Source organism: Epithele typhae, assembly GCF_022376455.1.
Source record: "Epithele typhae strain CBS 203.58 chromosome Unknown BXZ73scaffold_9, whole genome shotgun sequence".
NCBI classification, from domain to species: domain Eukaryota; kingdom Fungi; phylum Basidiomycota; class Agaricomycetes; order Polyporales; family Epitheliaceae; genus Epithele; species Epithele typhae.
The window spans coordinates 364,561-390,051 of NW_025954200.1; the positions used below are offsets into that span (position 1 = coordinate 364,561).

General features: G+C 56.2%; 8 protein-coding genes across 8 annotated transcripts; 3 read left to right on the forward strand and 5 right to left on the reverse strand.

Annotated features, from left to right (window-relative positions):
• Positions 1-355: 355 nt before the first annotated feature.
• Positions 356-1,617, reverse strand: BXZ73DRAFT_75544 (terpenoid synthase; the record flags this gene model as incomplete). Its single annotated transcript, XM_048022228.1, has 5 exons — positions 356-421; positions 477-669; positions 783-812; positions 868-1,509; positions 1,556-1,617. The coding sequence occupies 5 exons, from the start codon at positions 1,615-1,617 to the stop codon at positions 356-358; spliced, it is 993 nt and encodes a 330-aa protein (XP_047880459.1).
• A 516-nt stretch (positions 1,618-2,133) lies between these two features.
• BXZ73DRAFT_42765 (mitochondrial carrier) lies at positions 2,134-3,531 on the reverse strand (the record flags this gene model as incomplete). Its single annotated transcript, XM_048019022.1, has 9 exons — positions 2,134-2,174; positions 2,229-2,415; positions 2,477-2,645; positions 2,697-2,855; positions 2,903-3,024; positions 3,077-3,225; positions 3,280-3,302; positions 3,366-3,381; positions 3,435-3,531. 9 exons carry the CDS (start codon positions 3,529-3,531, stop codon positions 2,134-2,136), a joined length of 963 nt encoding a protein of 320 aa, XP_047880460.1.
• Positions 3,532-6,568: 3,037 nt separating this feature from the next.
• BXZ73DRAFT_88691 (acetyl xylan esterase) lies at positions 6,569-7,887 on the reverse strand (the record flags this gene model as incomplete). Its single annotated transcript, XM_048025045.1, has 5 exons — positions 6,569-6,794; positions 6,854-7,248; positions 7,309-7,400; positions 7,452-7,709; positions 7,764-7,887. The coding sequence occupies 5 exons, from the start codon at positions 7,885-7,887 to the stop codon at positions 6,569-6,571; spliced, it is 1,095 nt and encodes a 364-aa protein (XP_047880461.1).
• Positions 7,888-8,696: 809 nt separating this feature from the next.
• On the reverse strand, positions 8,697-10,804 carry BXZ73DRAFT_42855 (uncharacterized protein; the record flags this gene model as incomplete). Its single annotated transcript, XM_048019038.1, has 8 exons — positions 8,697-8,883; positions 8,956-9,327; positions 9,386-9,577; positions 9,642-10,087; positions 10,138-10,232; positions 10,283-10,332; positions 10,476-10,558; positions 10,616-10,804. The coding sequence occupies 8 exons, from the start codon at positions 10,802-10,804 to the stop codon at positions 8,697-8,699; spliced, it is 1,614 nt and encodes a 537-aa protein (XP_047880462.1).
• Positions 10,805-11,120: 316 nt separating this feature from the next.
• Positions 11,121-12,761, forward strand: BXZ73DRAFT_42719 (uncharacterized protein; the record flags this gene model as incomplete). Its single annotated transcript, XM_048019011.1, has 7 exons — positions 11,121-11,244; positions 11,299-11,346; positions 11,395-11,571; positions 11,780-11,899; positions 11,948-12,028; positions 12,080-12,436; positions 12,484-12,761. 7 exons carry the CDS (start codon positions 11,121-11,123, stop codon positions 12,759-12,761), a joined length of 1,185 nt encoding a protein of 394 aa, XP_047880463.1.
• A 196-nt stretch (positions 12,762-12,957) lies between these two features.
• On the reverse strand, positions 12,958-14,424 carry BXZ73DRAFT_88694 (sister chromatid cohesion protein Dcc1; the record flags this gene model as incomplete). Its single annotated transcript, XM_048025046.1, has 6 exons — positions 12,958-13,230; positions 13,291-13,383; positions 13,446-13,717; positions 13,779-13,884; positions 13,937-14,249; positions 14,297-14,424. The coding sequence occupies 6 exons, from the start codon at positions 14,422-14,424 to the stop codon at positions 12,958-12,960; spliced, it is 1,185 nt and encodes a 394-aa protein (XP_047880464.1).
• Positions 14,425-15,168: 744 nt separating this feature from the next.
• Positions 15,169-17,960, forward strand: BXZ73DRAFT_88695 (2-isopropylmalate synthase; the record flags this gene model as incomplete). Its single annotated transcript, XM_048025047.1, has 5 exons — positions 15,169-15,179; positions 15,242-15,536; positions 15,779-16,171; positions 16,221-16,293; positions 16,345-17,960. 5 exons carry the CDS (start codon positions 15,169-15,171, stop codon positions 17,958-17,960), a joined length of 2,388 nt encoding a protein of 795 aa, XP_047880465.1.
• Positions 17,961-21,358: 3,398 nt separating this feature from the next.
• On the forward strand, positions 21,359-24,080 carry BXZ73DRAFT_42641 (uncharacterized protein; the record flags this gene model as incomplete). The annotated part of the gene is made up of 6 exons (XM_048018995.1): positions 21,359-21,666; positions 21,727-21,900; positions 22,347-22,443; positions 22,499-22,577; positions 22,627-23,525; positions 23,589-24,080. 6 exons carry the CDS (start codon positions 21,359-21,361, stop codon positions 24,078-24,080), a joined length of 2,049 nt encoding a protein of 682 aa, XP_047880466.1.
• Between the last annotated feature and the right edge of the window lie 1,411 nt (positions 24,081-25,491).

Consider the following 25,491-nt stretch of genomic DNA (forward strand, 5'->3'; position numbering starts at 1 on the left):
CAAAGAGAGTTGACGCGGAGCACGGAGTCCTGTCCGGCGTTGGTTCAGAGAGCCGTATTGTCGTGTTCTGACCGGTGAAGATGTGAGCAAAAATTCCTGAAAAAAAATTTCGCGTACCAATTGCAGAAAGTATGACACAGGCGGCCTGGCGAGTCTCAGGTTGGAAAGCTTCCAACAGTTGCCCGGCGGGCCATGCCCGATCGAATTTCATACATCGGGCGGCCGAGCTTGCCGAACAAACTGGGGAAGAGCGTATTTCATGTACATCGCAGATACTTCTCTCCGATACAAGCCTCGACCATTCCAACCAAACGAAACCTACTAGTACAAAAAGGTCCTGTGCCAGAAAAGCCCGTCAAGGCTCATAGCCCAACTCGGCTAGCCGGTACCGTTTGGCCTTCAAAGAAAACTCTAGATATCCCTGTGGTACAGAATCGAATCAAAACGGGAGTCGTTTCGGAAATAGCTACACTCACCTGGTAGTATCGGCGCCACAAGGCCTCGAGCTCGACGTCTTCCTTCACGAGTGTGTCCATCCTGCGTGCAGACTGAGCGACTTCATCTGACAAGGCGAGCAAGACCTCTTCGCATGATCGCAGCTCTGCGTCTGCGCGGAGATGAACGTAGTTCTTCGTCTCTCCCGCGAGCTCTTCTTTGTAAAACGAGAGACTGCGGGCGGTTTTTCAGAACACAGACCACTTAAGTGCAGATGAAACCTACATGTCGCTGAAGAAACAAGTTAGCGCATCGCTCACAAGCCAACCTAAGAATGGTCGACTCACTTCGTGCCGAGCGTCCAGTGCTCCATATACCTAGAAACACGGTTTTGGTTAGCACGAGCGCCAGTACGAACCCAAGCACACCTACGGTAGCACTTGCAAGTACGAGTCCGGCACATCTCGCCACTCGCGCATGAACGCGAAGTGCGTGAACGGCGGGCCGATCCCCGCCCGCGTGCGCAGATAGGACGGGAACATCGTCGCCCCGCTGTGCACCTTGATCGCCCCGCGCTCGAGCGCGCCCTCCACATGCGCAGCTGCGATGGCGTCCAGCGTCCCGGCGACGATGGCATCGGCGCCATACGGGCCCCAAAGCCCGCCGGTGTGCGCGTCGCGCAAGATCGCGGCGAGCGCGTCGAGCACCGCGTCTGGCTGCGGCTCCCCGCGCACGAAGCGGCCGGCGAAGCGGCGCACGGCGTCCGCGCCCTCCACCCCGGACGCTTCGGTGGCCGCAAGGTCATCGACGTAGAGCATGCAGGCGGTGTAGCGCGCGATGTAGAGCTTGTGCGCGTGCGAGACGTGGGCGTAGGCGGTCTCGGTATAAACGCAGGCGCCGTCGAGGACCTTGGCGATGAACGAGGGGGGAACTGAGGCTGGCCACGTGGCGAGCTCGTCGGCGAGGGTGCTGCGAAGGACGGGGTCTTCCAGAGATTTGGGTGAGCGGTAGTCGCTGCGAGCCAGGAACTCGCGGACAACGGTTTTGACTCCTGCGTGAGGATCGCTGCCAGCACTGGATGAGGATAACGATGAGCAAGGAGCCATAGAAAGCGACGTACTCTTCATCACACCTGGAGGGCTTTGCAAGGGACGCTGTCTGAGAAGAAGTGAACTGCCCCATGGTGAACGAGCCTGGGTAGTCATGGCTTGAGCCTACCATTGCTTTTATACTATCTCGACAAAACGAGCACAATGTACCTGGCGCTCAGCCCTCAGGTCCGGGAAGGTTAGAGACAGCGCCCTGATCGCTGCTGACGTGTTGGATGGATAGTCGACACGCCTGCTGCAATGGAGAGGACCCTTGCGCAATCGGTATGAGAGAGAGAGGATATGATTGGATGAGAGAACCCGAGTCGCATTTGCGGGGACAATTATGCGCAAACTACGCGGATCCCGCGTGGATCTCGTCCCGTCTCGGTTGGGCAATCAGTCTATGAATGGTAGGCGAGTCAGTGACGAGCACCGGAGTTCTGGGGCATTCACAAATTTTCCATTCCTCAATGACATCCGCCCGGCGAGCGTGACACGGTGCTTGCATCGATCCCCCGTGGATGGGAGACGAGGCGCAAACGCGAACTGTTGGGTGTCTGACCATCTCAATATGACGACCGTTACATGATGAAAGTTCGCTTCGTCGCTACTCTTTGTGAATCTCTAAACCTGGGGGTGCGCCAAGGGCTACGTACACGATAAGGAATTCCGACCCTCAACGCAGATGGCAATTAAACTCACCATCTTTGATTGCTCCATACAGTATGAACTGGCCAGATACGAGGCCTGCTGTCATCACCATACGGGGACCAAGACCTGCAAACAAACCCCGGAAGCCAGCTTGCTGAGCGAGTACTTTCAAACGATGCGGCATGGAACCATCTGGACCGTGGCCCTTGTTGATTTGGGAGAGCAACGTATCCGCCGGCTTGGACGCGAATGATGTGAGCATGAAGCACCGGCATCGACAAAGGGAAAGGAAGCCGGACCTGACTGAGAATCGCCGCAGCGAAACCCGCAATTATGCCGCTCCCAAGACCGACAGAGAACTTGGCGGGTCCGCTCAAGTTGCGCTTCGTATCTTCCGACATGTTCCGAAATGCGACTTCATGGCAGAATTCATTTACGGTGAACTGTCCGATGGCGTACGGAATCTGTCTTAAGGCGCCATGAGCACCGCGCTGCTGCGCAGGAGGGAATGACACCGACTTGCAAAGGATTGGAAGGAAACCCGCGTACAAACCGGCAAATCCTTCCTCGCGAGCCAATCGCGCGAAGCCTGTAACCAAACCAGTAGCGTAGTGCCTCTGGGAGACCAATCGTATGCGGGTTGCTTCAAGTGGCGTGAGCAAAATGTCTGCGAAGAATCTGTAGCGAGTGAGTTGTGGTGGATCCCGGGGGTGGCAAGTACGCACTCCGCGACACTGGAGGCGCCCAGATAGATAGCGGTACGATATTTCACTGCATGCTCCTGGTCCCCGGCGATTTGGGAGAATTGTTTCTTCCAATACTCGTAGCCCGCAAACTTGGCGCCTCCCTTGACACGCGGATAAGCTCATGGGGAGGGCGGGGCTCACAAGAGCACTAACCTGCACCAGATATCCTACCGCTGTGGGACCAAACCCGGTGAGCAGTGCTGAAGGACCTTCGTTTGCCACGATACGCCTCCAGCCCGACAATAACGAGAGCCCTTTCATTTCGGCGTCTACCTGTATGCGTGTCTTTACGACGTCAATAGCTTCGCACAGAGCCTCAGTTCAAACACCTCAATCGGATAGATTTTGCCCCTCACGAGTCATGGCACCATGTGTGACACTGTTTGGCGAGCACACTCTCGATCAGCGGACGACTGCAGATGCGTATGTATAGCAATCTTACGTGCAGCAGAGTGCGCCTGTTGTAAAGGTTAGTGTGCATATACGGCCCGATTAAAGAGTGCATTCGTACCTGCGAGGGCAAAACCCGAATAGTCTCTGGCCGTGAATTGAGGGATGACGAACAGTGGCTTGATGACACCCTTCGTGCCGGTGTCTTGCGCCGCCATGAATGTGGAGGATTGTGGATGGGTGAGGGCTTGGAGGAGAGGGCGATAAGCCGCATATTTGGGCAGTCCGGTCTCGCACGGAGGGCGTGTCGGCGGAAGGAGGTCGACGTCATTGACGTAGTGGATTGGCACGAGTGCCGACGCGCTGCGCGGGCGGAGAATGAGCGCCTGGGGCTAAGGGCAGGTCGCTCGGCCCAAAGATATCCGAACGTGGCCGGTTGATCCTGCACGGAATGCGTCGTGGCATTGTGGCCTCAGAGGTCACTAGCACTGTTGAATATGTGAGCACCACCGAAGTCGCTACTCAGTTACTGCCCACCGATCTCCACAAGTCACCATCCCGGTGCGAACGAGGCAAAGGGCCCGTTGCCAAACTCCCGCTGTCCCCCTCGCCCCGGTTTCTACTACACGGGGACGCCGCCCAGCCGAATACGGATTGAAGCAGAATCCACCTGGACCTCACATCAATCAGGTCCCCTTAGCCTGGGGCACGGGGGGGGATGGCCCGGGCTAAGGAGACCTGAATCCGTGCTCCCGCGCATGTTTGAATAATGTCCTCAATAAACCCGAGGCAGTTTCCCTGAAGGGAAGTATTCGAACGCCCTCCCTTCCAAGTCCCCCAGCCCATCACGTGTCCCCATCCTTCAGATCTCCCATCAGTCCGCGTTATCTCTCCCGCCCCCGCACGCGTTATCTCCCGCGCCCGCGCCCACGTTATCTCCCGCGTCGGCGCCGCGCGCCTCCCTGCCCCGCCACCCGTGCTCGCTGTGCCCGACAGTGAGCTCGCTGTCCCTGCACCCTGCCTCCCCCTCCGCTCCGTTTCCCTCCGTTCTTTTTGTAATCTACTTGCATTCACAATGCGCACCTAATGGTACACAATTCAATGGCCACACCTTCCTGGGTGTGCCTGCACTGAGCCCTCAAACCTCCCAAAATGCGTGCAATACAGGAACATATACAAGCACTCAAATGATCGGCTAAGTGCTGCATCAGATAGTTGTAGATGAGAGCTACTCTATCATAAAATCGCAGTTGGATAGCTAGAGGGGTGCAGGTATGATGTCATATGTTATTTCAGAATGACATACCCCACAGTGATATGGTATATGCATATATCGTCTTATGTACACCCCGAATCGTACCTAGAGGTCATTCAGAGCGCGTTGCAAAAAGAAGCAAGCGAATAAACGATGTCGTGGTGAGGATATGACATATGCACAGAAGGGGGAGTTGGCTCGAAAATGCGGCCTTCATATGTTTTTGTGTAGACCTCTGATCACTTCGCATCTTGTTGCATTACGTTTATATGTATATGGAGAGCTCAGATCGTCAGTTTTATGCTTATCGGTGAAGGATTGAATACAGGCCATGATATGTCATTATTCTATGACATAGAGTATAGCGAGATAGCATGCGCTCCGATTGTTGTTCTGAAAGGCGGAACAGAACGGGGTGTTCTTCTGCTCAACGATGCAGAAAGAATATTGAAGAATGGTCGAGAAGTGGTTGAGATATGTCAGATGGGTCTAGAACGGCAGGTTGCACAAAGGACGCCCTTGAACCACCTACACTACTTTGCACACTTCAAGCTCATATGGCATATCTCAACCACTTCTCGACCATTCTTCAATATTCTTTCTGCATCGTTGAGCAGAAGAACACCCCGTTCTGTTCCGCCTTTCAGAACAACAATCGGAGCGCATGCTATCTCGCTATACTCTATGTCATAGAATAATGACATATCATGGCCTGTATTCAATCCTTCACCGATAAGCATAAAACTGACGATCTGAGCTCTCCATATACATATAAACGTAATGCAACAAGATGCGAAGTGATCAGAGGTCTACACAAAAACATATGAAGGCCGCATTTTCGAGCCAACTCCCCCTTCTGTGCATATGTCATATCCTCACCACGACATCGTTTATTCGCTTGCTTCTTTTTGCAACGCGCTCTGAATGACCTCTAGGTACGATTCGGGGTGTACATAAGACGATATATGCATATACCATATCACTGTGGGGTATGTCATTCTGAAATAACATATGACATCATACCTGCACCCCTCTAGCTATCCAACTGCGATTTTATGATAGAGTAGCTCTCATCTACAACTATCTGATGCAGCACTTAGCCGATCATTTGAGTGCTTGTATATGTTCCTGTATTGCACGCATTTTGGGAGGTTTGAGGGCTCAGTGCAGGCACACCCAGGAAGGTGTGGCCATTGAATTGTGTACCATTAGGTGCGCATTGTGAATGCAAGTAGATTACAAAAAGAACGGAGGGAAACGGAGCGGAGGGGGAGGCAGGGTGCAGGGACAGCGAGCTCACTGTCGGGCACAGCGAGCACGGGTGGCGGGGCAGGGAGGCGCGCGGCGCCGACGCGGGAGATAACGTGGGCGCGGGCGCGGGAGATAACGCGTGCGGGGGCGGGAGAGATAACGCGGACTGATGGGAGATCTGAAGGATGGGGACACGTGATGGGCTGGGGGACTTGGAAGGGAGGGCGTTCGAATACTTCCCTTCAGGGAAACTGCCTCGGGTTTATTGAGGACATTATTCAAACATGCGCGGGAGCACGGATTCAGGTCTCCTTAGCCCGGGCCATCCCCCCCCGTGCCCCAGGCTAAGGGGACCTGATTGATGTGAGGTCCAGGTGGCAGAATCAGTGGATCGACGCTTGCTGCCCCTAAGGTAGCAACGACAAGACACGCAAATGGCGCAAATGGGTTCTGATCATGTCAACAAGGCACAATTCCTCCATGATGAGCTTGGCACCTGAGACCAGAGGCGGTTTGAGACCGGACCGTGATGACTGAGCAACCAGGTCATGCAAATGACTCAGTACCAGAATCGTTTGACGCATGCCAACTCGAATGTATGCATCAGCTCAATCTCTCCTCGGACTCTAGGAGACAGGTACATGACTTGACACGAGTACTAGTAGGCGTCGGCACGCACGCGGTTACAGCCTCCCGGAGTTCCAACTTACCCATTACTACTGAGCCCTCCGAACCAAGTGTCCCGCCGTTCAAGCAATACCCAAGAACTGCAAGTACTGCGTCTCAAAGAGCGGCACCGTGTGGCCAACGTTCTGCGCGAGGATGGCCTGGAACTTCGGCCCGAAAGTCGCATTGTGATACCCACTCGGCAGATAGGACTCGGTCACGTTCGAGCTGGGCGTGCTCGAGTACCCGAACACCGTCGTCCACTGCTTCACGGTTTCGTAGAAGTTCTGGGGGTACAGCGTGGTGTCCCTACAAGCGCGTCATCGTCAGCGGAACGCGCATCACGCAAGAAGAGAACAAAAACCCACGCGGTCCCGTGCCAGACTTGCATCTTGGGGCGATCCCCAGTGTAACCGGGGTATGCGGCGTACACGCGCTGCGCCCACTGAGCGCCGGTGAGTACGAGCTGGCCCTGGGCGCACTGGGAGTTCCAGCTGTCTTGCGGTTGCCCCGGGAGAGAGAAACACCCGTCGGGGACGCCAGAGTCAACGATGCCGGCCTTGAAGAGGTCGGGGTACGCGCCCGCAAGCACGTTCGTGAGCATCGCGCCCGAGGAGGTGCCGACCGCGAAGACGCGCGACGAATCGACTCCCCAATTGGCGATTGCGTAGCGAACGGCGGAGGCAATACCCAAAGTGTCGGATCCACCGTTGTGCGTGAGCGTCGCGTTGGAGGAGACGTCCCAGCAGGTTCCGGAGTGAGGCTGAACGTCAAGGTGAGTGCGCGTCCTTCCGCCGATGCAAATGTGAAATAGAGAACTCACAGACGAGGGGTAGAGCACGACATAGCCGTATGTCTCGGAAAGCTGAGCAAACTTGGAGCCTGTGTAGTATGCCTGCGCGGTGCCCGAGCAGTCTTTCAACTACATCAGCATCGTCTTCTCGTTGAGGAATGACAAGAACGTACAGTGGCTCGCGACAATCAGAGCTGGCTTGGACGCGACACGTGCGGGCTTGTACACGTACATCCCAACATTGTTCGGGTTCGTGCCGAAGTTGGTAATCTGGTGCAGCGTCGAGGCCGGGATTGAGCTCAATCCACTCGGGGCGGTGCCCGTAGTTGTCGTCGAAGTGTGCGTTGTGACCGTCGTCGTAGGCACAGAACTTGTCGAAGCTAGACACTGGGAGAAGTAATCGTTCTGTTTGACGCAGGTCGTTCCAGATACTGATAGGTCCGGTTAAGGAGGAATATGGTATATCCGACGGAGAGCACACGCACCGCAAGTCGTCGGCCCGGTCCAACCAATACCACCGCACTGACCCCATTCTTGCGCCTGAGCGGAAGCAAGGCGGATGCACGGCAGGAAGACGCAGAGTCCCAGTGCGACCTTGAAGGAAACCATCACAGCGAAGTCGAAGCTCGAAGGTGGGCTTGCAGCTCCTCTTCCCCTCGCAGGCTGTTATACTTCGCGCCAGTGCCCGAGGCACACGTCCGGGACCTATGGCGGTGACATGAGCCCTGCCATCAGCGCGACATACTACGAGTCAAGTACGAACTCGTGAGGAGTTATGCCGCGGAAGTGCCGTGTGCACCTTGCGTTCCTGAGCATGTCAGCGTTACCTAGATATTTGTGGGTCGGATTCTGTTATATTCGATGCAGGCATGTGCTTGGCATCGCGCACAGGCGTAGTCCGCACAGAAAAGATCTGCGGAGCAAGGTAGTCAGTCCTCAAACAAATGCATCCGTCCGCGTTTGGCCGAATCTTAGCCGGTCACCCTATAGGCATTTATGCCGGTCATTCAATCCTTTAGGCATTTGAGATCAAGTGACGAGAACATACGGGCTTCGAATGCGGAAAGGTGGCAGCAGAAAGGTCTTGGCAGCGTTGGAATGTCCGAATATATGTAAGTACTGGCGACCCGAAGCCGCCCGCCCGCGCCCAATCCGCATACCCAATTCATGAGCACTTCGCCTCATGGGTGTCAGACGTCGGGATGAGCTTGACACTGTATTGAGCGGAAAGCGTACGGAACAAGGAGTCTAAGTAGACGGCTTGTGCAAGGCACACTGGTTCTGAGGTTTGACGACCAATCAGTGTCATGAACAGATATCCTGGGTGAGAGGAACTGACATGTTGATTATGTACATGATAACATAAGACGTACAAGTCTCCGTGCCTTCTGCCGTAGAACCGCCAGAACGCGCATCTACTAGTGCGTCCTTCCACTCGGCGTATCCTCCCACGCCCCAAAGGCGTCGTCATCGTCGTCCACGAAGTGTGCCGCGCTCGGCTGTGTTGGCGTCGAATTCAAGGCTTCATCGCGCTCCTCCTCCGCTGCGGCTGCGAGCATACCCGTTTCCTCGTTGTCGTTGTCAGTGTATGACGCTGCGCGCTGCCTCGTCACGCCGCGGCCTTTCCCAAGGCTCAGACTTGTCTGGCTCGCGCTAGCGCCGACCGTCTTGAGCAACAGTGTGGAGGTCCTACGTGTTGAGAGTCGCGGGGATGATGGACCCAGGCGGGGCGAGCGCGTAGCCTGGGAGTGGGAGTCATCTTCATCATCGGAGGCGTCGCCGAGCTGCCAAAGGGTTTCGTTGCCATCACCCTCGTTCTCGTGTAGCGCTTCTTCTTCGTCGCGTTCGAAGCCGCCTTTTGTTGCGCTCGTGGTGCGGTGTCCTCGTGCAGAAAGGGGAACACCAGACGCTGGGGACCTCTCCTCGGGTTTCTTGTAGGTCAACATGACGACTCCGGCGACGAGAACGCACATGGCGAGGAAGATGAGGAAGAGGGTCCATGGGTGGTAGGCGTCAACCTCGTCGTTGAATATCAGAGAGTCAAGGAATCTAAGTCGTGTGGCCACCAAGTTAGCGGGGGACGACGGATGACGTCATGGAGACTGACCCAAGACCCGTGTAAACGCCATAGAACACAGGGACGACAAGTGTCGAGTCGTACACCGCGAGACCCTTGTTCAAACAGACAATCTGCAGCACTGCAGTCGCGGCGAGAAAAATGAAGGTAAATACGACCGACGCGTGACCGAACTGGTTGCCAGTGTTCTCGTGCGACATAGATCCCGAGATCAGCTTCACTCTGTGAATGATGGACGATCAGTCAACCGTCGTGTAGTCTCGGCACAGTAACTGGAAACACGTACGCAGCCTTTGCAAACACCAGCGTTGCACCGGCGAGACCTCCTCCACAGCATGCCCAACCAATGCCCAGCGTCCAGGCGATGCGCTTGTCGTCATGTGGTGCAGTCCACAGTTCGAGCTTCTCCCTGGTCCACATCATCGCGTTATCCCAGCGCGCAACCAATCGGCCTCCGAGTGTTGCCGGTGGTACAAGTCCGCCTGCCCGGGCTCGCATGCCTGCGAAGGGCTCCGCGTTCAGATCGGAGCGAGCCGTAAGGACCTGATCCAACTGGGAGATGAAAATGAAGAGGAAGATGAGGGCGAAGGTCATGAAGATGAAGTAGGCTAGCCAGCCCCCACGCGTCCAGAGTTCGGTGAGGTGACTTGCGTCCGTCTCCGTTCCGAGGCCGCTGTTGATAGACCCGAAGGCAACGATGCCAATTACTCCAATGATTACAATAGCTGTGCCCTAGAAGGACGGTTAAGCACAGAAGTCTGGGAAAGGGTGACGACACGAACGTAGATGTCGTATTTCGTGACAGGGGTATTGATGAGAAACTTGGCGAAGAGGAAATTGAAGATTAGCGAAGTGGATCCGAGAGGGGCGACGTATTCTGTGGCAAGGTTATACATCGCAGGAAGGTGCAAGACGCTGATTACGCACCTGCGCGCATATACTCTAATGCAAGCGTACTTCCAACGAGTTGTGATAAGCTACAATGATACTGGTCAGCGTCCACCACGGGCATGACGAGCGAACGGGGTGAGATCTTGGGACCGCGGTGCACTCCGAACTTGAAGTGGACAAAGCTTTTGACGAAGGCAACAACAGGAGGGGATGCAAGGAAGAAACTTACATGTATAGTATCATGCCGAGAAGCCATAAAGGTCGTAACCAGTCTCGCCGACGCGCACTCTTGGGAATTGCGCTGGTCCGCACCTGAAGAACCACTGAGCATACTTGGCGCGCAGGTACTAGCCTGCAGAGAGAGCTCACATGGTCTAATTTCGTGAGATTGAGGCCCGCGGCGTTGAGTACGGACGCGAGGAGGACAATAGCAAGGCCAATTATGAACGCGACGACGGGGTTTGCATGATGCGCAGGCACAGGGTCGTTCGACGGAACAGGGCTGTCGGTGGAGTTGTAAAGGGCCGAGGTCGCAGTGGCAGGGATAGAGGAGTCCATGCACAGCGGGGAGACGTGCGAGGGAAACCACGGAGGAGGATGTTAGTAGGAGAGAAGGCCGTGGAGGGAGCACAACCGGCTTCAAAGGCGCTGATAGATCCGTCGGAGACTCGGGGTTGTCGGTTGAGGGAGAAGGGGCCGCTGAGGCGGAGATGCTGACGCCAGAGCTGCTGCACGCGCCGTGGGAGAAAGCACGCGGAGACACGCCTCGCGTGCTGTTGAGAACGCGTTCCACTCGAACCCCTTGTCGAATGCATCCTATGTTGGCCTCCATCCCTTCCCACCTCTTCTGACCACCTCGACGCACGGTTTCCGGATGGAAGATAAATCTGACGAGGAATTTGACGAGATCGTTTACGAGGAGGAGGAGGGCGGCTTTGACCTCGGCCAATGTCTCGACGCTCCGCAGGCCAAGTTCTATACCACGAGACAACTACATAGTAAGTCTCCTCGCTCCCTCATCCCTTGGCTTTATGTCCTCAGCCTTATTTTAGCTATGATACATGAGGGTCTGATTGATCTCAACCCACCCTACCAGCGAGGTACACGACTTATAGCGGTCTGTCCTGCGTTTTCTGACTCGCCTACAGAGGTTGTGTGGCCGGAGCCGAAGCAGGTGAAGCTGGTGGACTCCCTTTGGAGGAATTTTTACGTTCCACCGGTGGTATTTGCCGTCTACAACAACGAAGAGGGCGAAGAAGTACGATGTTGTGTGGATGGAAAGCAGCGGCTCACATCCATCCAGAAGTTCATTGATGGCCAGGTACGTTCTCTTCCTCCTCGACACTTCTCCCCGTCTCTCTCTTCTGCTTGACGTCTCCCAAGCAAGCTTGGAGATGTTGACCATTTGAGGCATCACAAAACAACTTCCGTCGTCATTGAGGCTTGGAGATGCTGACCAGCAGGACTCGCAGATTCCTTGTAAGTCCTCCTTCGTAGAAGGCAGCGTCTGCTTTGTTTTAATTCAACTCCAAGATAAGCATTGGCGCACTGGCCAGAGCTGGTGGTATACCACTGCCCACACCATGAAGAAGGCACGCACAGAAGTCCCAAAGAATTGGAAGGACGACTTTTGTGCCAAGACCATCACTTGCGGTAAGTTGTTAAGTTTGTGGATGCTGATCGTAGTGCTCATTGTCGCAGTGGAATATCACGGCCTTCCCTCAGGCCAGGAACGCGATATTTTTCAGCGAGTACAAATGGGTGTACCTCTCAGGGCCGCTGGTAAGCTCAATCTCTCCTTGTCCAAACGGGTCTTCCCTCACAGCCATCCAGAAAAGCTGCAAGCTCTTTCTTCCCCATGGTCCGAGCTCATCGATGAACTGGTCCAGATGTATGTTGTCTGTGAGGACGGTCTTCCGGCCAAGATCAACGTCACCATCAAACGTGGACAAGACTTTCAACTCATCGCCGGCCTCCTCTACTGCTGCCATCAGCTTCCCGAACAGGGCCAGCCGACGTCGGGTAACATCGAGAAGTGGTTGACGGGCAACTCCGTACCGCACGAGTCCTTCAAATCAGCAATCAGTGATACGCTCAAATCTATGTGGTACATTGGTGACACGCCTTCGCTCAACCACGGCTTCACGGAGATCACAAAACGCGTAGCCCCGGTGGAGTTTGTCTTCATTGGTACGTCTTCGGTCACCGGCTGTGCGCAAGTCTAACCAGATGCACAGGTGTCTTGCTATATCTCATGCGCGACCGGCCGTATTTAGAGCGAGCAGACGCCATCCTCGATATGCGTCAGTCAGTTCGTAAGAAGTATCAAGACATTCGCTCGAAGCACGAGGTATTCAAAGAGATGTGGATTTACATCGACTCCGTCGCGGAGCGGAGACCCGATGTGAAGAGCAAAGGAAAAGGCAAAAAGCGCAAGGCCCCGTCGCGAAACGACGCAGATGACATGGACGTCGACGAGGGTCCTAGCATTCGCAGGAAACCGAGAAAAAAATAATGTATCGTTTGCGCTTATTGTATCTTCGCTGTACCCGTTCCGGTTTTTTCGCTTCTTCCCGCCGTATCTCACTCACATATCTCTCCGTTGGACCTTGTGGCTTCCAGACACTGTATATCCAGAGATACCTCCAATCATAATACCCTCCACACGCAACACATCCTGTGTCAACCTGCGTTTGCGAAGTTCCATTGTATCAACCCCCGTACTTGGCTCGTGCAGTATACCACACCCCGTCTTTGTCCGTCACTGCGCGGGCATGCTTGAGCAGCAGCTTGTCGCGCTCCTTCGAGTCGACTGCGATGTCCGCGAGGAACGGTGCAATATCGGAGGCGCGCCATCGCGCCCGCGCGACAAATAGCTCCGCAAAGCGTGCACCGGGCTCGATCGGGAGTGCCGAGGCGGAGTAATACGTGACCTGCGGCATAGGCGGGGTGGCGAGCGTATCCATCGATGTGAGGAAGTTGCCCTACATGAAGAGTGTCAGAGATGGGATCAGACACCCGCAAAATCCCTTCGACGTGCGCACCGATAGGAGATTCAGAGCTACCGTCGCTTCGAACTTGTCGCCGACTGCACGTCGCCACTGCTCTAACAACGCGCCCTCTGGCGTAGGCTCGTCCTGTGAGCACGGTCGCTGGCGTAAGTCATGGTCTCGATGCTTCATTCTCTCCACTTACGTACCCTGTACGCCCTCAGAATTCCCAGGCCCACTTCCCTGATGACCGCAATGTCGTCCATCGCCCATAGTTGAGCTGGACCCTCTCCGCTAAAACGCCCGAACCAGGCCATGACTTGCCGTGCGACGTCCCGACGGATGTCGTGCTCGTGTTCAAGGGCGTATATCAAAGGTTCCGCAGGTGCGGAGGCATCAGAGAGAGATAGAGATACGAGGAGTGTCAGCAGGAGCTCGAGGATGGTGGCGAGGTGCGATGGAGCGATGGGGCGTAGCTCGCCTGTGACAGGAGGGTTAGGAACATCTAACCGGAGCACGTAGGCCGAGCATAGGAAGCGTACCCTTTAGAATGAGCACGCGGCGATCACGCAGACCCTTGTCTAGTTCTGCGTCACTGGCCTGGATTGTCGCTCTTGCATCATGATATGTGAATTTTGCAGGCTTTTTCTGCAAATCTGTGAGTTGCGCTCCGAGTTCAAAGGAGTTGAGCGGCACAAACTTTGCTGCTCCCTTCATCATGATCATCATCCTCTACCATATCCTCATCCTCATGGCCTTCATCGTATTCCATCCCACGGAGGAGCGGTCCCAGCTTGGATAGCTTAGGTACGCTGGGTATGAGTTCAATGACTTCGTTGAGCTGGTCCCGAATAAACACCTCCTGGACAGGCTCGTCGTCCTCGTCATCTGCTGGTGCATGATCCGGTGTGACTATTAGGACGGAGTTCGACAGCACGACAGACCGTACAGTGTACGTCTTGTCTGCGGTACACAAAACGGCGTCCCCGTCAGAGGCACCCTTGATCGTGAATCTAGAAAGCGATCAATAAGTGTCACCAGATAGCTGATAACAACTGACTTCGGCAGGGCTGTTGCATTTACAGAAGATTCAACGAGTCTGCTGAGCTCTGCTGGGAGCTCAAGCAGCTTGAAGGAACCCGTATCGGCGGCGGGTGTCACGGAGAATCTCAGCTCATATTCCGCCATCGCTGAACGTTAAAGATTAGGATTTACCTCTATCTCCACAAAAAATGGGATACTGACCTTTTCAGGCTACTCTATCGCCGAAGAAATGCATGTCAGCTGCTTTGTAGGCAGTGATATGTCAGACTGATACTTCACTGAGCACCAATCGGGGTGGTGGTCAAAGATACCGGCCGTGACACGAGAAAGTCAATCTTAGCGGCGTTTGTTTGGTGATAGAACTTCGGATACAGAACGTCTGCCGTGGCGCCAATGGTGGTTCAGGTAGAAGAGAATGTTCTGAAGTCAGACGCGTCAAGTATACAGGTACCAGGTACAGCTGCAGGCTGAAGCACAATTGAGACACTACGCGATCAGTCACAGCACGTGAAATAAGTCACACGATCTAATCTCTCCCACATTTTGTCAAGTATCCTCTCAAGGCTCAGCGCTCAGATTCAAAGGGCACGACCAGGAGAGAAGAATATATCAGACCTCCTGGTAAAGCAAATGACAATGACAGTGTCGAATCTTGCGATCAAACTCGAGCTCTAGGCTTAGGTGTCTTGTAATAGCGGTGCTTAATTAGATCAAAAGATAATCTACACATACCCGTCAGGCGCTTATTCGATCTCCCTCCTGGGTCTGTGACTCCTCTGCACTTTTGAAGTTTTTACCGTCTGACTCCTTCTTGCACCTTCCTTCCTATGCCGCCTGAACGGCCGTAGTCTCCTTTTAATCCTTTCTGTCCCCCCATCTTCTCCAACTATGCCCATGCTGTAAGCCTCTGCTGTTCAGATGCCATCTCGAAGTGGCTGAGTTCCCCGCGCCATCCCCGCAGCGCGGACCCCTCCATCAAGTACAAGCCGTACACTCCGCTCGACTTCCCTGATCGCCAGTGGCCCTCAAAGGTCAACCGGATTCCACCTATATGGCTGTCTACCGACCTCCGCGATGGTAACCAAGCCCTCGCAAACCCCATGACTATCGCACAGAAGATGGTGTTCTTCGACGCCCTCGTCAAGTGTGGGTACAAGGAGATTGAAGTTGCGTATCCGGCCGCGAGTGACACCGACTTCAACTTCGTACGGATGCTCATCGAGCAAGGGAAGGTGCCTGATGATGTCTGGCTGCAGGTAAGTGCTCTGTTATGTTGTGCTCGAGTGAAGTGCCATTCGGAAGGAGGGCGAGAAAGCAGAGAGATGCCGCATCGCATGAACGACCACTGCGTTTCGCTCCAGAACAATCGGGATTGCGTTGCGCTCCGGTTATTGGTTTTTGGCGACTTTTTGCACATCGTTCTTCCTATGAAGCAGTTTCCACACTCGTGCCATACCCTTTCGAACGCTCTACCAATGCTGACTGAACTTGGGCTCAGGTTCTTACCCCTGCAAGGGAAGACCTGATTAAACGTACAGTGGACGCCGTCGCAGGCTCAAAGCGCGCAATTATCCACATGTACAATGCTACTTGCTGCCTCTTCCGCGAGGTCGTATTCAAGAACTCGCAGGAGGAAACCGTCAAGCTCGCAGTGAAGCACACGGAGATCGTCAGGAAACTCACGGATGAATGCACCGCGAAGACAGGAACGATTTTCCGGTACGAGTACAGTCCAGAAACGTTTTCGCAAACAGAGCCGGCATTCGCTCTGGAGGTGTGTGAGGCCGTGAAAAAAGCATGGGGAAGAGCTGGTCCCGCACATGACGACAGGATCATTTTCAACCTTCCTGCTACAGTGGAGATTGGTCCTCCGAACCACTATGCTGATCTGGTACGAGGCTCCCCTCTGTTGAACTGTTCTCCGCTCATTTCCCACCCAGGTCGAGTACTTCTGTCGCCATATCTCTGAACGCGAAAAGATCTTCATCAGCCTTCACCCGCACAATGACCGAGGTACGCCCACGTCACACCAGTGAAAGTGGATGAATCTGAGGCGCATTATAGGAACCAGCGTCGCCGCTGCTGAACTGGGGATGATGGCGGGCGCGGACCGAATTGAAGGCTGCTTGTTCGGAAATGGGGAACGCACTGGGAACGTTGACTTGGTCACCCTTGCCTTGAACTTCTTCACCCAAGGCGTCCACCCTCAAGTTGACCTCAGCGATATCCAAGCTATCATCGACGTCGTCACTGCTTGCAACGACCTTCCCGTGCACCCCCGCCACCCATATGGGGGCGAGCTTGTCTTCACCGCGTTTTCGGGCTCTCACCAGGACGCCATCAAAAAAGGTTTCGAGGCCCAACGCATTCGTCACGAAGCTGCTGCTGCGAAGGGCGAGCTACAAATATGGGACATGCCTTACCTCCCTGTCGACCCTGCCGATCTCGGATGCAACTATGAGGCTGTCATCCGAGTCAACGCTCAGTCCGGCAAGGGTGGTATCGCATACCTCGTACAGCAACATTTGGGTTTGGACATGCCGCGCAAAATGCAAATCTCGTTCTACTCTGTCATCCAGGAAATCGCGGACCGCGAGGCTCGCGAGATGACTGTCGAGGACATTACTACTGCGTTCCGCAATACCTACCGTTTCGGTGGTTCCGCCTACGAAGGTCGTCTAGTCCTGAGGTCATTCAAAGTCACTTCAGAACAAACTGTCGACGGCGAGGCTGCGGACGAGCGGCGACAACTGGATGGCACCATCTCCGTTGACGGCTCGCTGCGCGTCATCCGTGGCGACGGCAACGGTCCCCTATCCGCCTTCCTCGATGCCCTAAAGACCCATCTCAACATCGACCTTTCTGTACGCGAGTACTCAGAACACACGATTGGCAAGGATCAAAACGCCAAAGCAGCATCCTACGTCGAGCTCGTCCCACAGGGCGCAGACATCAAGGACACGCGCCGCTCAACCGAGTCCTACTGGGGCGTCGGCGTGGACGCTGACATCGCCTCGTCAGGCCTCCGCGCCGTCCTCTCCGCCGTCAACCGCGCGATAGGGGACCGTGTCCTGCCCGAGCTCAAGCTCAACCTCGGCTTCTCCGCGTCCTCGGGCCAGGCGGACATCGCCTCCGCGATCCTCCTCTCCCTGCGGCTCGAGCTTCCTCGGCGGCTCCAGGCGTCCTTCTACGAGGTCGTGCAGCGCGCGGCGCGCAAGACGGGCGACGCGATCGGCTACGACGCGCTCGTCGCCCTCTTCCGCGAGACGTACGGCTACGACGAGACTGAGGGCGAGGGCCGCTTCGCCGTCAAGCGCTTCAACGTGGCCAGTGTCGACTCGGGCCGCGCGAAGCTCTCGGGCGAGTTCATCATCAACGGCAAGGCCGTCGCGCTTGAGGGCGAGGGAACCGGCCCTCTTTCTGCGGCGGTCGAGGCGGTGAACCGTGGTCTCGATGGGCGGGTGTCAATCAAGGAGTACGTCGAGCACTCGATTGGTGAAGGCTCGGACGTCAAGGCCGCGTCGTACGTCGAGGTGGCCTATGAAGGCCCGGGCGGCAAGCCCAAATTCACGGCGTGGGGCGTTGCGATTGACCAGGACATCACAGCCTCCGGGTTGAAGGCGGTGTTGGCGGCGACAAGGGGCGTCGAAAACGCTGACAAGGCGGCAAACGAGGCGTAGGGAGTGTTAGACGAGACGCTGCAGTAATTCGAAGTGTTATGTACCCACCAATTTGTATCATCTACTCATCGACTCTTTCATACAGAACGTGGCACTGGCACACCCCCTCATTGGGTCGGGATTGTACGACCCAGCTGAAAAGCTGTTTTTTCTTGCCACTCTTGGGACACCGCGCGTTCACACGGGGATTAGCGTCCGATATGGATTGGAGCGTATGGGGAGGAAGCGCTGAAGTCAGCTCTTCCTCCGAACCATCACGCACGGGCCGTTCAGAATATGACATCCCGTGTCCGCCGCATGTCGGAGCGTCCTAAGCCGGTGCGCAGACTGCGGCAACGTCGTGTCGTCATTCAGGCCACGAGATACGCCGCGCCCAACGCGTCGAACCAACCACACATCATACAGCTCTATAAGTACACCTTTGACACTGCACCTCGAGGCGAACGCCAGGCGGTGGGAAGTAGCAACCGTCTTTCTCTGTCGCCGCCCGCCAGGTGCAGAGTGACAGACAGTTGCCGCCCGTGGTGACCCATGAAAAGCTTGCATGGAGATGCAAAACTGTCCATCCCCCCTTCCACTCCTTTCTGCCCTTCCTGGAGGGCCCTACTTCACTTTCCTTTTTATCTCACTGTTTACTTTCGTTTTGTGCTCGAGATGGATTTGCAAAGGGAGGCGAGGAGACTTGTGTTTGGTGAGTTTCAGATATGATGCCTCCTGGATGAATGCACAACTGATATTAACTCTAGTGTTCATTGCGCTCATAAGTTTGCTATGGGCCGCCGTTCTGTCATTGTATATTTCGAATGACTGGCCACACCTCACTGTGCTCCAACGTAGGTCGACCCGACTCTTGAGTTTCCAAACCTCCTCCCCGCTCACAAAGTTCTGCCTCGAACCAGGTTCAACCATTGTGGCCACAATTGGCGCGAACGGACTCACAGCTGTCTCAACATACTTCATGTGAGTTACATAACGTATGTATAAGTATTCAATATGATGCCAACTGATCGCCTGAAGGATCGTCGTGAAACTTCGTGTAGGGATGGAGCTTCTTCATATGTTGTTTCTACTAGCCCTCCATATCGGCGAGTCTTCGCAAACCCCTCCTCCCATACGAGTAGGACACTTACACAAGATAAGCAGGCACCGCCGTTTCCTTCACCATCTCCGGGAAACGGATCTCGTGCGATATATTTAGTACGCCCTCCATCTATTGGTGCTGCGGCCTCTGACACCGACGCTTACTTTCGAATGAATTCTAGACACATCGTCGACCTGCAGAACTGTCGAGCTCGCCTCTTTGGTCATTGTTTGGGGAATCAACGGTATTTGTACGTCCTCATACCCTTCTTATGCTCTGTCAAGTGTTCACTCCAATGGTCAGTATTTGGATACATTTTCCATCTCTGTGTCTTGTCTTCGAAGGCTCCACAGGCCCAGCCAATCCTTATTCTAAGCTCTAACAGCAACAAGCCGTCATTCCATCGCAGCCTTTCCGTCACTCCTTTCGACTCCCCAAATCAAATTCTCTCCAAGGATCCCCGTCTGCCTGGCTCGATTGTGTCCCTCCCATCGACTTTACCATCTATCCCCGCTCCTCCACGCACGATCCCGAAACGAGCGTTCGTTGCATCGGAGTTCTCGGCGTCGACGGTAGCGAGCTCGTACGGTTTCCCGATATCACCGCGATCTCCCGGGCGCCTCGCGCGGTCAGCTCATGAAGGAGACAGGCAGAATTCGGAGACACCCGTAACAAGCCTCCGCTCTGGACAACCCACCCAACAGACGATATGGCCCCCTCAGTTGCTACCGTCGAATCCATTCAGAGATCCTCTGTTTCGAAACGGCACACCCGAGACGGTTTACTCGGCGTGGAAGGCCAACGCTACTGCGGAGAGTGAACGGACCTCCGTCGGCCGTGTTGCGACGCACAACCCGTTCCGCCAGGGCTTGGTATATGGGCGCCCCTTAGTGCCAGACTCGGCCCTCATGACCTCGGAGATTCCGGCACCTTTTCAACTCCAGCCGGGGGTGCAGCTACCTTCCGGTCAAGGCTCCAGTGCACACACTCCCCCGCGCACAACCACCGCCTATAGCCCTTCCTCTCTTCTCTCCGGACGCAGCGCATATACCTCGGCAACCATGCGCCCGCCAAGGTCCAGAGCCGTTTCGCCACGATCTCTCGCTCCGTACATTCACCTCAACGGCCCATCCACTGCCCACCAGAGTCTGTCCAATCCCCCGCTTCCTACGTCTTTTGATCCACCGCCGGCATACTCTCAGGGCCCCCCTTCTCCTCAACTCCAATACACCGATCCCCCTCAGGCGCACGTCCGCGCGGGGAGCGACCCCGTGTGGTGGCACTCCGTCTCTGCTCGGAGTACGGCGCGACTGGGTCAGTCTCATGTTGACGTCGGCTTCCCGAGCCAATACAGTCAGGTGCCGTCGGGCAGGGTGCCGGACCTCCTCATCCCCTGGGGCGGGATGTAAGCACAGGCGGCGTATGGTGGAAACAGTGCGCAGTGGAGACCAACTCCAGGGCTGCCACTGCGGAGTGTTGGTCGGCGCGAAGTCGGCGGGGTTTACAGGAATACTGGGTCAGTAAGGACGCTTTCGTTGCGGTGCAGTATTTACGGGGGCGAGCGGGTCTCGAGCCGACAATCCGAGGTCGTGTCGTTCCACCTTTATCTAGTACCCTACACGCACATGTTGGATGTGTTATTCATTCTAGGAGCCTACTTAATGTAATGTTGCAACTTCCTGCACTTTCCTGATTCTGATCTTATGTGGGACTTCGATGCGTTGGTTGTCTGGACTAGCGGATGCTGTACCCAAATTAGCCAACAAGCACATCCACGTATCGAAGAGTATGTGCAGATGGATAGAACGCGATAGCCTGAGCGAAGCGTTGATGGTATTCTGAGAGGCCAGAGTAGTATCCGCAACCGGGGGCGGCTAGGGTTGCAAGTGACGGAGCAGGGTGCGGATGGGTCCGAGGCCCGCGGTGCAAAGTCGAAGGGAGTCCGAATATATCCTCGAGGCAGTCAAGCGCGGAAGGCGGACTCGCTGCGGCTGGGAGATTCTTTGTCCGTGCCGGGTCCACGAGGCGACCACACACCCCTTCCTATGACGTCGTTGATCCTCGGGGGTGCTGCCCGAGTCGAAATGCAAACCAGAAGCCGTGCGCACAGGCTGCGAAAGTACGAGCGGGAGGAGAAGACTCCGAAGAAGGGGATTGCGGTGCTGCGGAGTGCGTAATTGCCAAGACATCCACGGCGCCTGTCCCAGGCTTAAACCCAACCCACCGTCCAGTTGCCACCGCGCCGCTCGCCGAGTCGCCCCCACACCCCCCAAGTCTCTTGGTTTGCCCACCCCGAGCTCCTACCTGCTCTACTTGAATGGTCCCCACTCCCCTCAATTATGCCTCACATCGCTATCCACGATTAACTTACTCCCTCTACGCCCTCGCCGCCCATGGCCTGCGCAAGCTCACGGGCTCAACGTCGACCCCCAACGGTGGCCGCGATGGGTACCACTCCTTCGCCAAGCGCATAGAAGTTGGCGGCCTGAGCTCCGTTGAGTCCGCCGTGTTTATCACCCTCATTCCCGTGCTCGTCTTGCTCTCGGGACTGTTCGCCGGCCTGACCCTCGGGTACATGAGCTTGGACGAGACCCAGCTCCACGTCTTGGCCATCAGCGGTACCCCGTGAGTTCTGCCACTCCCATTCGTCTCTTCTGGTGGGCTTACAGTGAGCTTCCTCCTCAGTAAGCAGAAGAGGTATGCGGAGAAGATCCTGCCGATTCGCAAGAATGGTCACCTTCTCCTCATCACCCTGCTCATCGCCAATATGGTCGTCAACGAAACCCTCCCCGTCATTTCAGAGGACGTTTTGGGTAGCGGCATAACGAGTGTGGCTATTAGCACCGTTTTGATTGTCATGTGAGTGCTTCTTGACTATCGTTCTAGTCTCCCTCCTGCACCAACTCTGGAAGAGATTCTCATAATGCATACGGTCTGTCACACCGCCATTCTATGCATGGTGAGCATTTCTGCCTTGCGAGATTGTCGGCGAATGGGCCTGGCGCGTTTTTATCTGCCCTCTGCTGTGCATTACCAACATGTATGCATCGTTGGGCTGAGCATCTTCAGAATCCCTTCTTTTTCTGGATCGTGGACCCGCAGGTCGCGCAGTGGCTGGCTGTATACGTGCCCGCAATGACGTGCGTTCTCCCACAAGTTTTGTCACGGTGGGGGTACCGTTCGTTGGAGGAGTTGGTGCAGTGAAGTGCAGGTACTACAGTTACGGCGAATCCCGTTCCTTGTTCCAATATCCAGCGCACCGTGCTTGCTGTATTGTCAACACTACTAACTTCGTGCAATCCCAGCTTCTCGGAGATCATTCCCCAGTCTCTTTGCACGCGCTACGGTTTGGCAATCGGTGCCACGGCGGCACCTCTAGTACGCGTCCTCCTATACACACTCGTAAGTGTAAAATTCTTCGCCTCCAATGCAGACCTTTGCTAACCAAAGTGTACAGGGTATCGTTTCATGGCCCGTCGCCAAGTTCATGGAACTTACATTGGGTCCTCACCACGGTATCATGTATCGTCGTGGAGGTAAGCTCACCAGCTCTCCGCGGCCTGGGCCCGGCTCACACTGCCATAGAATTGAAGGAGCTTATCGCGCTGCACTCCACCACCGGCCACCTTGGTGGAGACCTGCAGTCGGACACTGTCACCATCATTGGGGCCACCTTGGATCTGCAAGAGAAGGTCGTTCGTCAAGCGATGACCTCTCTAGACAAGGTCTTCATGCTCAGCATCGACGCCAAGCTCGACTTCGACACCTTGAAGCGCATTGGCGAAACCGGCCACTCTCGCGTTCCTGTTTACGAGGAGGTCGAGGTTCCAGTGGTTTTGAAAGCGCAGGGCATCCCTCCAGCTGCCGCGGACGACTCGCCTCTGCCGGACCGTGTGCAGAAGGTTAAGAAGATCATTGGTGTACTACTGGTGAAGCAGCTTCTCCTCCTCGACCCCAAGGAAGCAACCCCGGTCAAGTCCATCACGCTCAACGCCATACCCTGTGTACCTTCCAACGAGCCCATCCTCAGCGTGCTCGACAAGTTCCAAGAGGGTCGCAGCCACATGGCGATTGTCTCGCGCTTTTCGGTCGATAAGGCCAAGAGCGTTCAGAAGGAGGTCAAGAAGGGTCTCACGCAGCGCCTCAAGGACCGCGTCGGCATGGGTGGCGACAGCTCGGACTCTGCCTCCTCGGATGACTCGGATACCGAGACGCACACGAGCGGTGGTACGAGCGACCGCGATCGCGACGCGACGTTGCGCGGGGACCGCCCCGATGGGAAGAAGAAACGGCGTTGGGGACGGAAGGACAAGAAAAAGCGCGGGTCCAAGGACGAGCACAGCGAGGACGTCGAGAAAGGCGACACGAAGAAGGAGAAGGAGCGCCAGACCGTCGTCCAGAGCTCGATCGCGAAGGCCATGAGCGTCGGACGTGAGCAGAGCCTGCCCGATGACGCCGTGCTCGGAATGGAAGAGGCGAACGACGTACGTCTCGTGGCTCATTCCAGTCTATGCATCGGCAATGACACTGACGAAATGCCCCTACAGTTCGTTCAGAGCATGGACCCATACATCATGCCCCTCGGTATTATCACCCTCGAGGATGTCGTCGAGGAACTCATCGGCGAGGAGATCTACGACGAGTTCGACCGCGAAGGCCAAGGCAATGCCGCCCCGCATCTCCCCATGCGCTTGCTCGCACGTCGCCGCGGCCGCGAGGGAGCCTCTCCTGCCATGCGCCCCGATATCACGGCCACAGTGTCAACTCCTGCCATGATCGACGTCCCTCGCGGCGTACAGACTATGCCTGCCTCTCCTCTACTGCTTCCTGCCTCGCTGTCAAATACAGGCTCGAAGACGAAGGGCCTGGTGGGAAAGGTGTTCGGCGTGAAGCGCTCGAACACCATAGACATCCCACCTGTAGACGACGAGAAGAAGGAAGGGAAGAAGGACGAGGAGCCGAGTGAACCGTCGCGCACGGACAAGAAAGACGCGCCGGATATAGGTGGCGGGGATGCCAACGCTACGGCGAAGGACTAATCTCCTCTGCTCAGTCTCTGTCTCGTAGACATTTCCGCCCCCTGCAGTGGCTTCATGTGTATACCTACTTGGATGATTAGATACGCTCGATGAGTTTGTTTGATACCTTTTTGTACAATATTCCCGTTCGGCCGATGACGAATGTCGTTATACATGAGTTAGCGCTTGAGGTACCGTTACCTGACAAGGCTTCAAGGATCGAGGTCGCTGCTCCCTCCGACGACTCGGAGCAGTTGGTCGGAGAGCCTGCGCCCGCGGGCGGCGTGATCGTTGTCATACCACAGGTGCCTACCCCACGCCGGTGACGATGCATCTGGGATCACGGAGCAGCGCTGTTGGAGAAGAGTGACGCGGTGCGGGGCCCCGCACTGGCACTGCTCGACGTGTCCGGCCGAAGGCTATTTGAACGCAAATTCGCCGAGCGTAGGCATGCAGCCGAGTATCCCGCTCTCAATCCCCGGTCCTCAATTCGACGCCATCTTCCCCGACAACATTCGTCTCGATGGCAGCTCGCAGCCGGGGCCGCGGCGCACGCTCGCCCACGGGAAAGATCGAGCTCGTGGCGGGAACGGCGCAACAGGGTGTGCCCGTTGTGGCCAAGACCCTGCTGTCTGGGCGTTAACGTGGAGACGGCAGGATGCCAACAACGGTATTCGAGAACGGGAGGCCATCGGGAGATTCCCGACCTGTTTCTGACCTCTGCAGCTCATGCGCAGAATGAAACGTGTCCGGCCGCCGCGGGCGGTGGGAAAGTGGCGGAAAGGGCGGGGGGGACGTCATCGACCCCGCACGTACGAGATCCGGGAGAAGCCCGCGCTGCGGAAACTGGTCGCGCGCGGTGGCCAGCGGGCGAGGCTGCGACGAGTCGCGCGATATCCCGATTCCCCCGCGGAGGCTGGCCCAATCCGGGACGGCGCAGGCCGCCGCCGCCGTCTCGTCGCCGTTAGTACGGACCGCACGCGGCACCGCGCGTAGGCCTCGGCCTGTGGGGGTGGCGGCCCCGGAGCTCGCTGAGCGCTGAGGTCCGAGGTCCTGAAGCTTCAAGTCGCTCTGGGGGCTCGAAACAGGGCGCGGACGTGGAGAAGCCGCGCCCAGGGTCGCATATGTCGCGCGAGTGGCGGGTATCTGCTCACGGGAGATTGAGCGGCGCGTCTGATGTTGGATGCGCGAAGGTGGGATAGCGGTTGGACGAGTGCGCGCGAAGCCACACTCGCTGCGGGCGTTCCAAGATCCGGCGGAGGGCGATACGAACCGCATGGAGGCTCCGCACGGGCGGGAGGCGAGCGTTGGTTGAGTGAGAGCGCGAGGGGGAGCGTGGGGCCGCGGGCAGGGCACATCAGCGGGGCGTGGTTGGGCGTGGCCCGGCAAGCACTCACCCAGGCAAGCGAGCCTCGGGGCAAGCGAGCAATGC